At 46.7% G+C, this 11,603-nt stretch overlaps 1 protein-coding gene across 2 annotated transcripts; it reads left to right on the top strand.

The window, feature by feature from the left end:
- Positions 1-7,201: 7,201 nt before the first annotated feature.
- Positions 7,202-10,039, top strand: LOC103647997 (NC domain-containing protein-related). 2 transcript variants are annotated; one of them, XR_004856407.1, is made up of 2 exons: positions 7,202-7,656; positions 8,554-9,989. XR_004856407.1 is itself a non-coding variant. In XM_008672508.4 (2 exons), the coding sequence occupies exons 1-2, from the start codon at positions 7,563-7,565 to the stop codon at positions 9,745-9,747; spliced, it is 807 nt and encodes a 268-aa protein (XP_008670730.1). In that variant the 5' UTR covers positions 7,349-7,562; the 3' UTR covers positions 9,748-10,039. The 2 variants fall into 2 exon arrangements, 1 of the variants encoding a protein (XP_008670730.1); XM_008672508.4 differs by having other exon boundaries at positions 7,349-7,656; positions 9,035-10,039.
- The last annotated feature ends 1,564 nt before the right edge of the window (positions 10,040-11,603 follow it).

Raw genomic sequence — 11,603 nt, 5'->3', positions numbered from 1 at the left:
GATTGTCTACTGTTTCTCGTGCATCCGGCACGAACCATCGGACTACAGTCGGTAACACCGTCCTACTCCAAAAAGCACCTCGAGGGACAACCCCGGGTGCGCGGTCAGACCCAAAACACTTACACTATCAAAAAATGAATTTTGAACAAAATTATTTTAGATTATTTTAAAAGTATCCCTTAGGCTCGGCAGGGCGTCGCGAAGCGCGCAACTTTTTCTAGTACCATTAAAAGATTGTAACTTTAGATATATCACTAACTCTACATGTCATTAACTCATGTAAACCCCGCATATAAGTGAAATAGTAATGATATATATTTAAAATTGTAATATTTTAATGGTACATATTCAAAAAAATTGCGAGCAAAAGGAGAGCTTTATAAACTAGACAAAGGAACTACAATACGCGTGGAGAAGGTCCCAAGCACACGTAGGAATCTTTACTAGGTCTAACTGACTTAGCTAAAGCGTTTGCCACTTGATTGATCTCTCTCTTCATTTGGGAAGTCTTGTACTCGCAGACGAGCGAACCCACTTTGTCTCCTCTACGAGAGCTTGTTCGGTTATTTTCAATCAATATTGATTGGAAAGGATTGATATGTATTGGAAAAAATTTTAGGATTAAAATTCACTCAATCTTCCTCAATCTATATAGATTAGGGTTGAATCGAACATACTTTAATTAGGCTGATTTCTAACTCGTCCAATGATGGACGGACTGTCACACCCGGGTTTTAGGGGTCCAAAGCCCGGGAGCGAACATAATCACCAGGTGTGCTGGGACCAAGTCTCACACATATGATGAATCATGGCACAGGATCGAATGTCACATCTTTACTATATAATAGGAGTTCTATACAAAATAAATAGTTACATTATAAGGAGACAACGGTCCAGCAACCCAAAGTTGACTGGGAGACGACGACCTAGACCACTCACGAACTCATCACAGCATCCTCCATGCGCCACATCTTGTGGTACCTGTTCTTGACCTGTGGGGGGGGTGAGACATCAAGAGTGAGCTCACATACGTTCATCGCTCAACAAGTTGTGGGGAATAATGTGTATGAACTCGCCAAAGGTGGGAGCTCACGTGAAGTGTAAGGCTTACCAAAGAAGATGGTTAGAGCTGAGCATTGCTTTTAAAGTTGGTCAAAATTTTATTAGCAGTTACTAAGTATAAGTAAATACCAACCCAATTAAGCAGTAGAACAAAAGTAACAACATCACCTGCGATGCAATGCATATGACAAATTGAGTTTAAGTTCCATAATTTAATCATGTGAGGGTCCGAGCCGCTCATGACCGTGAGCACGACTAGTATACTAGTTTTACACTTTGCAGAGGTTGCGCATCTTTACCCACAAGCCGTGTTACTCATCTGCCAAGGGGTCATGAATCCCATACACCTCTACCGAGGAGGCGAGGCAGGGTAACACTACGAGGCCTTTACAAAGTTCCACTAGCTTCAGAAAACCCGCTACAGTTTATAGGAAGCTCCAATGCAGGGATCCCTCGCATGACCGCCATCGCAGCAAAATCATCCCAAGGACCTCCCTACACTGACCACTCCCCTACTGCCCTTGCCCCTTTCGGGTAAGGTAGTCTTCCACTAACTTTCCTAATTAATCAGCCAAGGGCGTCCATAAACCCTTGTGGTAGCACTGTTTTCCCGGGTGGTCGCTCCATGTTCCAATTAACATAATGATCTTATCATGAACAGTAAATAACAACAGATAACAAAAGTATAATCATGAATAATGTATCTTCATACCCAAAACCACATAAAGCACTAGCAAGTACTACCCAAAAAGTTCAGTGGTAAACAAGGTATAAAGATAATCAAACTAGGGTAACCTATTAGGTCCCATCAAAATTAACCTATGCAGATCATTATGATTAATTAGAACATGAGTGGGTAAGAAGAAGTGATCAAGGGCACAACTTGCCTGGGACTTGAGATTTCAGGTACCAACTTGCTCTTCAGGTGACTCGTAACCTCACGCTAGTCGTAGCAATACAAACAAGCATGGTATAGGCAAAATTAACATTACACCAAACATAAGTACATACTGCATGATAATGATCTACGCGTTGCTACGAGACTAACGAAACTTGAACGGATTAAATCGGAGTTAAAACGGAGGAGTTATGATTTTCTGAAGATTCTATGTGTTTTGTACAAGATTAAATAGGATATCAATTTTTAATGTGACTTTCATGTGAAAACAATGGTACTAACTGATAAACAATAATATTACAAAATTATAGGAACTGAAATGGACTAATTTGGACTTAAAATGAATTTCCTATGGATTAAACAAATTCTATCAATTATTTTTATATTAAAAATTCCTTTCCAAATTAATTTTCTCTAATTTTACTAACTCTCAGTACGGCGGGTCAATTACAGAGAAGTCCAGGGGTTTTCCCGAAAGAATTCCCAGACCCAGTTCAACAGTGCTTAGGACGGCGGGTTGTTTCCTATGTTCTGCGGGGACTCTTTAGCAAAATATCATGGCCGAATAGGTATCGGGGTCTTACGGCCGTTCGATTCTAAATCAACGGATCAGATTAGATCTGGATCCGTAAGTGCTGCTAGCCCATGGATCTAAGATCTACGACACATATTTTACATAATCGTGATCCATCCGAGGCCATCCGATCACGATCCAACAGATCTGATTCCGCATGTGAAGCGATACCCTCACCTCTAATCTGGGACGTTCGTTTGCGGATCAATGGCTCAGCGCCTTCCCCCCCAATCCGAACTCAATCGCGGCGGCATGATTAGCCGACGACGGCGAGCTCACCGGAGCACCGCCACAAGGCGTTACAGTGACCCACTACCCACCCCGAGCAGCGTTCCGCAAAAGGAATAACACAACGATCTATATGGGAAGCGACTCACCAAGGATGGGCGCGGCAAGGACGGAGATTCCCAGAAATGGCGGAGCCGCGGCAGCCTAGGTCCGGCCTTCACGGCGTCCTCACACGGCGGTGTTGGCTAATCGCACGGCTCAATGAGGGGCGAGAGGAGAGCGGCACGATTTATACCCTGTGCTGAGTCCGGGTCCGAGTGTGCGCAGTGGGGCTCCAACGAATTCTGTGAAGTGCGCCCGGGTCGAGCTCATCCGAGCAGCACGACGAAGAAAGGGGAAAGGGGCAGAGCTGACGTGTGGGGGCCACCGGCCAGAGAGCGCCCGCGCGAGTGAGTGGCAAGCGGGACCCGTGTGTTAGGCGGACTCTGGAGCTGGCGCGCGCAGGGTAAGTCTAAGTGGGCCGAATTGGCGCCCGGTGGCCCAATTAGGGTTTACTCCTTTTCCTTTTTTTATATTTCCTATTTTCTTTTCTTTTTCTTTTGAATCTCAAGTTTGAATTTGATTCTTGTTATGAGATTCCACTTTGAGTAAATTTTACAAATTAAAATCTTAATGTAGAAATAATATATTCTCTTATATATATTTTATACCATTTTTAGTCACATAGTATTTCCTTTCTTCTTTTCCAAACTCTATAATTTCTTTTAGGATTTAATTTCCCATTTGGATATTTAACATATTTCTTTTTACGTTACTGTAATATTGTCACAAAAATGCACACAAAAAATAAAATCCCAGCATGATGCATGTATTATTTTTGGTGTCCTTTGTTATTTATTATTATTTTTTGTGTAAGTGAGATATCCACATGAAATAATGAATAGAGATAACACACATATCTATAGAGTAATATAATTTCTCTTTCTAGACTTTTTTTTTACAAAGTGGGTGTTACACGGACTGTCCATTGTCAAGGTAACATCTGAGCAGTCGGATTCAATGTTGATATGTGACAACCCCCGTTGACGGAGCCAACGCAGGCACACCACGCAGGCGAGCGCTTCCGCTTCCGGCGCACTGCCACACCGTTCATAGAACCTCCAAGCACAGAAGACAACTGCACCGTTTGTTGTCCCTAGATTTGAGCCATTCCTTGCCTGTAAAACGAAACTGTTCATAATCCGGCAATAGCCAGTGTTGTCTCATCGCGTGCCGCAACGCTCGCACTTGCGCGCATGAAACAACTGTCGCGTGGGTGACCAGTCTCGCATAGGGTGACAATATGATCTAAATTTGACACTATAGATTTTAGAATTGAATCAAATTAATATCAAACTATATTTTTATTTATTTTTAAATTAAAATATATTTAGGACCTTAAGAAATTGTGAAGAAGAATTTGGATCACGATCCATTACCATCCCTAGTCTTGCATTCGTCCCTGCACTGAGTCACAACTTTTGTGTGTGGCTAAGTCGCTTCCATCGTCCTTGTGAACTTGTTTGTTCCTTCTGGTCAATGGAACATCCTTGCTTAGCTTCCATGAAAAAAAAGAAAACTTAACTTTTGGTGGCTACGTGCCTACCTGTTCCATATTTTGCCCCCGAGTTTTCTGTCACCCTCTAGTCTTGAGCTAGAGGCAGTGCTAACCTCCATGGTGGGTTCCATTAGGTGCTATATTGTGAGCACTACGGACTGAAAACCTTGGAGTCCGTTCTGATGATGCAGGTGGTGACGCCAAGGGCCCTTAGCTTGCGAAGGCCGAGGATGACAGCTTCGTATTCTGCTATGTTATTGGTGCATCTGTCAGACTCCAAAGCAAGTTATGAAGCTGGTGCTCGCCTTGTCCTCCTCCTTCATGTATATTTGATGGTAGCCGGAGAAACAATCGAGGAGTGACATGACTTCGCACCCGGCCGCACTATCGACGATTTTGTCGATCCGAGACAGCGAGAAGTTGTCCTTGGGGCAGGCCTTGTTAAGACTGGTGAAATCGATACACATTCGCCATTTGCCACTCTTCTTCTGTACCATCACTACGTTGGCGAGCCATGTAGGGTAGGCAATTGGCTCGATAAATTTGGCCTTCGGCCTTACCGAAGGGTCAATTCCCAAGCTGTGCTCGATGATGGAGCGACTGACTCCGACCAGGTCGAGGGCGGACCAGGCGAAGACGTCTTTATTCTTGGACAGACAGCAGAGGAGTCTCTCCTCGTCATGCGAAGTGAGGTCTTCGCTGATGGTGACAGTTTGCTTGGGTGTCGCCTTGTCGAGGGGTACAGTCTTGGTCCCGTCGTTGCTTTGCAGCTGTGCTTTGTCATGTTCTTTGGCGGTTGGGCTAGCAGATTCGGGGACCTCACGCTGGGCCGTGAGGCAGTGTGCCATTCACGGACTTTTTATCTGTGCATGAAGATCTCAGGTCCGCAAGGCGCCATCACAGTCTACGGCAACCAGCAGGCTGCGCGTAACATAGAAAGAGACTTCGTTCCCAGACAAAGAAACGTACACTGCCTCACGGCCCAGCGCGAGAAGTAATGACTGCAGCGGCGCCTGCCCACGCATGACACCATGCGCCGTCGCAATGGATTGTCCACACCTTCTCTGCGGACGGGTCCGGCTGTGTTATTGGCCCAGGACAGCCATCAAGTCACAAGTCCTAGCAGACTTCGTCGTCGACTGGACTGGGCCAATAACACCACACGTGGGCCTCCATGCTGGACGAGGCCGCGAGATGGGACGACCTCGTCACATGCCTTCGTCCGGCGACACGTGGGACGAAGGGTAAGTCTGTCAGTCGTCTTGTCTCCGTTGGTGCAGCGAGGCTGATGAAGGCATCAAGCGAAGGGTGGTGTCTTCGCCTTCGCCCCAACAATCGGGTTGACATGTGACAAAGTCTTCAGTTCTCCTCGCGGGCAATATGATCCTGGATATGGCCTCCACATCAGCACAACCGGACATAACATACATGTTAGCTTACTGTGATCCTTTCCTAGTCGGTTCCATCTGAATTCAGAAGGTTAGCAAGTAGTAACCCAGTGGAACTGACTCCACCCCCTTGGGCCTTATTCGGTTTGAAGCTACAATCATCCTCAATCCATCTCTAACCGAACAAGTCTTGAGGGGATCTTACTCTATTAGGCTGTGTTTGGTTAATATAGTATTCACTTCAATCCGTATGTATTGAGGTGGATTGGGATGTAAATTGGTTTAATTTACACCCCAATCTATCTCAATAAGGATCAATACTAGAACATCCAAACAAGATCCGAGGGGGCTAGTTTGGAAATTTAAATTTTCTTGGAGATTGGAGAGGATTAAGATGGAAATGAGTTTGTTTCTCCTCCAATTTCTGAAGGGTATTTAAGTTTCGAAGCTAGAGTTCAGAGAAAACTCTAGGGATCCAAGGGCCCCTTCCAGATGCATATTTGTCGCCCTTTGCATACGTACCCTGCATGCATATGGGGTACGTTTGGATTGCTTTCCATGGGCATCCAAACCAAAAAAAAGGTCGTTGACCATTGGCAACTTGTATATTTAGATGGATGTCAAATATTGGCCTGCCAAAGCCACATACCCAACTATTTAGTTATTTTTTCGCTGCCAATCTTTGGGCAGCCAAAATGGACGCCAAACTTTGGTCGGCCAATGCATGTAACTTTGGGCAATATCCAAACGTACCCATGATGCCTTTTTTCTCTCTACAAATTCACACTCCACGCATAATTGATTGCCAGGTTGAGGATGGATTGGAGCATAATGCTGTGTCAAGTAGATGGCATCTAGATGACATCATGCGTACTTTCGAAAGCGATCAGTGCGTTGTCAGCTATTCCCTCCGTTTCGTTTTACAAGTCGTTTCCAACAACTTCGTGCAGATTAAGGAACATATGAATTGACGATTTTGCCCTTTCACACGTCTCGGCTTAGACCTTGGCATTTCACCCAATCTTATATAGATTCTGCTCCAGCTGGTAAACACCTATCGCAAGGAACAAAAATAGTAGTTTACTTTTTACTTCAACTAACTATTATGACTCGTTTTATTTTGCACTAGCGACGACAACTAAAATAAAACGGCGGCGCTTTGCTGCAGCGCCGCACTGAGATGTGGCTACCTTGTCCAACTGAAACTGCCGCTACAGTATGTGTGCGGATCAGGTCAGGTCCGAAAGACGCCATCAACCCGTTACTGCTCTCGTCGCGACACAGCCTCCCTCGAAAATGTTACTATCACCTATCACCATCTACGAATGAAGCTTTAAAACAACGACAAGCATCGAGCTGATGAAGCATCTAGCCTACAAAAGCGAGTGGAGCCGCGATCAACATCGGGAGCTCGTGCCACGCCGGCTCGGTTAGGTGCGGTGCGGTGCGCGACAGAGGTTGGTGTCCGGTCCTGTACCGCTGTACGGCCGTACCCTCTAGGCACCCCCGCGCGCGTCCTACCTACACCACCGTCGGCGTCGTATCAGGGCCCGGCCGGCCCTGTCTCACCGACGCCGCTTTTATACAGCTCCCACCTCCACTCCTCTGCCCCTCTCGTCTCGTCTCGGCTTTGTATATAGCCCGGAAGCCTGCTTGCGCACAACAACAACTCTGCATGACTCCACTAGTCCACCATCCGCCGCCTCCCCTTGCGGGCTGCAATGGACGGGGTATTTGTGCTAGAGCTTTAGAGGCGCGCGGCGGGGGTGCGAGTGCGAGTGCGGCCGCCGACGCGCGGGCGAAGGAGGCAGCGGGATGGGGCTGCTGTCGAACCGGGTGGAGCGGTCGGAGATCAGGCCCGGCGACCACATCTACACCTGGCGGGCCGTTTACGCCTACTCCCACCACGGTACGCTCCTCAATCCCCTCCTCCGACGGCGACAAGCTTTCCTGTCCTCACGAGCTCTAGTAGCCAAGTGCCGCCTTCGGCCACCCGATCGGCCGCTCCGGTTCGCCGAAGCGAGTCGCTATGTGCACAAGTGAAAGTGAGTTGTTCACCGGAATTCTGGCTCGCCCGCCCTGCCTCAGTTTGGCTTCATCGTGCGCGAATGCCGCTTCATTGTTCGCCTCAATTAGCTAAGCTAAATCTGCGAGGTTTTCGTCGTCCTCCTGTCTGCAGAAATTTCCCTGCAAAAACCATGCCGATTCCTATGCGGTTATGTATGCCCTCCACTATTTTACTCTTTTTGAGATTTTTGATGGCACCAGTTTGGTGGCAGTGGATTACTGCAACTCTGTAACCGACAAATAAGTTGGGGGACACACACACACATGATGCCATGTTTCAACTCCATCTAATCTCACCACGCCTGGTTAGGCATGGAGATGGGGCTTCCAGTGAGGATACCATTCTCTGTACACAAACCTTTCCAGATGGATAGGATGCCACATGCTTTGTCACTGTGTCCTACTATTCTGCTTTCCATGCAGAACCAGAACAAACGGTACATGTTGCTGCTCACCTACTGTTTACCAACGTTTCTGTCTGTTTCTGTGATTTGTTGTTTTTAGTGTGGAGCAGCCTTATTGTTAACTGAGATAACTTGCAGGAAAGAAACACCGCAGGCTATAAGGTTGACCCATACTTTACTGTGCCTGATAAATGGCTAGTTTAGTCCTAGCTGCTGTAAAACTCCGACCACCAAAGCATCCTATGCTAATTAAGTTGTTTCAGTCACCTTTACTAGTTGACGTAACTTTCTTTTATTTACCACAGTACTTTTACTTTGCATCTCTTTCGTTTCAGATAACAGAGGTTTTTGACCCTCATTTAGGAAGCTTAGACGACCCTTCTACAGTGTCACAACTGTGCTATAGGGACAGTGTGTCTCCACAGTGAGTGCCTACTGTTGGCTGATGCCATGTTCTACTACTCCAACTCCATAAATTAAAGTGGTCCTTTATGGTAATTTAGTGAGGCCCATATCTTGGGAGGACAAGATCTGGGTTCTGCTGCGCTACCTGCACCTGCACGAAAAGCTGCTCGATTTGTTGGAACAACCCTGTTTGGCTTCTTCTCTTGCATCATACACCCTCTCTGGGCTCTGAATTACTTTGCCAACTAATAGCATTTTTACATGTTCCAGCAAAGCAAATTATCCATTACTAAGAGAACATCAGCATGTTGTCCACACCAGGGCAATATGTAAAGCAATGATATATCGCTAACTGCCGTTTCGAAATTCCTTTTCCGTTGCTTCTCAAGCAATTTTCTCGTGTATGTTCAGGCATCTATGTTGGAGGAAGCAAGGTGGTCCATTTTACGCGAAAGAAAGAAACCGAAAGTTCAGATTCATCAGACTTCACCTCCAGCTTAATCTCAGGGGTTCCGTCAGAGTGCCCAACATTCCCTGACTGTGGATTTCAGCTGCCCAGCAGTGGCGTCGTCCTCACTTGCTTGGACTGTTTCGTCCGCAGTGGCTCCCTCTACTGCTTCGAGTATGGGGTGCCATCTGCGGTTTTCCTTGCAAAGCTTCGTGGGGGGACCTGCACCACTGCCGAATCAGACCCACCAGAGGTTGTCGTCCATCGAGCCATGTGCTTGCTCCAGAAGGGCTTTGGAAATTACGATATCTTCGAGAAGAACTGTGAAGACTTTGCACTCTACTGCAAGACTGGGCTTCTACCGGTCGAGGATCCTGGCATTGGGACTAGTGGGCAAGCTTCTTCTGCCATCGGTGTGCCGTTGGCAGCTCTTCTGTCCACCCCGTTCAAGCTTCTGGCTGCTGGCCCGCTTGGAATGGCCACCGTCACAGCTGGGATGTACTGTGCTGGCAGATACATTACCGACATAGGAGTAAGGAAGGACGTAGCAAAAGTTGAGGTGGAGAAATTGTCATCACACCCCGGTTTCCACCTTGTCGAAGACGAAGGATCAGTTAACAAGCGGTCAGAAAAGCCGAAGTCCTTGCTCCCTATGAAGAGGAAACGAGGAAGGTGAGTGTGAAACACAGCTTTGGGGTGGGTGGTTGGGTGGGGCGAACTACACTGCCCTTCAATTGGTGCCGAATTGTGGATAATTTGGGATATAGTATATGCTCCACTGTAATAAGACTGGATGGTATAGATATCTGTCTTCAGAATGTGCTCTAATTGGGTTAGGCGCACGCGCACCCCTCACATGGTCAATTGTAACTCATAAATTTAATCATCAAATCACTATATAATGTAGATTTTGTTCTATGTTGTTTCCAGTCTTGTGCTGCAATTAATAATAGTTATAGTATTCTTTACTGATCTGGGAGATCACCGTATCTGTAGTTACTCGGTAGGGCAAACTGTCGGCAATGTTTCTTCCGTATGACATTGCTGAATGACTACTTGTTCAGATTCTACTAGTCGACTATATATGTAAGTCACGGCCGAAACTTACCGCACTTTTTTTTTTGCATGTGGGTGTAATTCTGTTACGACATGGCGAAGATGCTTGTTGTTTCCCATGGAAATTACTCTACGTCCATGGCTACATGAATGCCTGTCCCTTTGTGTTCTGTTCTGCCTTTAATCATTGATCTGGTAGGGTAGGCGACGACACCTACGGCCTACCCCTGTTTTTCCATTGTTTTTTCACCGATCTGGATCAAAAGGCTCGACAAGCTACGTCCTGAGATCTGGGCGTGGATTTGAGCTACAGAAAAGCGCCGGTGCCTGTCTGGACGGCTGTACAGAGATGCTCAGAAAAATAACGCCTGCAACTGCGGCGGTGTGCTTCCTTGTCAATTTGGTCTGTTTGACTTGCAACTTTTCATCTGTACTGATGTGTGAGACTGTGAGTACGTATGCTTCTTGGCACGTGAGTGCTTTTTTTTTTAACGAGCTAGCACTGATATAGAAGAAAATTACATATACAGTCTTGGGAGACCAACAGGAAAAAAAAGAACATGTGACAAATACATATACGTATACTTTGTGCGGCGGGCCAACAAAGCACAAGCACGTGAGCGTTGCCGTGCATTTTATATGTTTGAACATGTGAGAACCAACACCTAGAAGACTATGCACTTCTTCTTTTTAACCGTTCCTTCTTCCTTTGTTAACGAACATGTGATAAGTCAAGTACATTTCAGATCCCGTTATTATCAGCAAGCATAAGATTGGATGGTACACAAGCGAGCCCCGCGGAGACTTCCATGACCATGACCGTGCAATTGGGAATCGACATATATCTATATGAATCTGTCGCAAAGGCAGCTGATCGATCCACTCCGCCCGCGGGATGCAACGTCGCCGGAACGGCAACGCCAAGTCGCCAACGTCACCGTCAGGAGACTCCATGGTGGCGCGCCGGCCGGGAAGTCATGGGTTATTACCCGTCGGGTGGTAGTCGTGCTAGTTGTTGAATAATTAGACAAATTCTAGATTAAATTTCAAATATAAATCATGACCAAATTAGAAGAACTGAAGTAAAAAACCAAATCAGATGATGCGTACTGATTAGACACACTGATAGATGGCGCGCGCCGGAATCAGCAGGGTCGACGACGTCGAAGCAGCGAAGTCAGCAGAGTCGACGAGGTCAGAAGATCACGAGCAGTCGCGTGAAGACGCTTCCCAAAAACCTTATTCGTCTTCTCCCGGTGCAGGATCTAGAAAACGAAGGGTTCCGGAGACCTGCTCTCCTCATCGCAGATGCACGTCTGCGGTCGGGATGAAGGGAACTGGAAGGGCGGCTCAGCTATGAAGAGAGGCGAAAGCGAAACTAGGATAATTTGGATGCTGGCTGCCGAGCTCCTTTTATAGGGCCGAGTCCGCGACCTCCGATCTTATCCGCCCACGAAAATCTCGCGTTCAGTTGAG

Source organism: Zea mays, chromosome 2 (assembly GCF_902167145.1).
Source record: "Zea mays cultivar B73 chromosome 2, Zm-B73-REFERENCE-NAM-5.0, whole genome shotgun sequence".
NCBI lineage: Eukaryota > Viridiplantae > Streptophyta > Magnoliopsida > Poales > Poaceae > Zea > Zea mays.
This window is presented reverse-complemented; position numbering and strand designations above follow the sequence as displayed.

What these genes read in the sequence shown, in the direction of transcription:
- LOC103647997 (XM_008672508.4), top strand. Translation starts at nt 7,563, where the DNA reads ATGGGGCTGCTGTCGAACCGGGTGGAGCGGTCGGAGATCAGGCCCGGC. An exon ending in TTACGCCTACTCCCACCACG is followed by an intron (nt 7,657 to 9,034) that starts GTACGCTCCTCA and finishes GTGTATGTTCAG; the next exon opens with GCATCTATGTTGGAGGAAGC.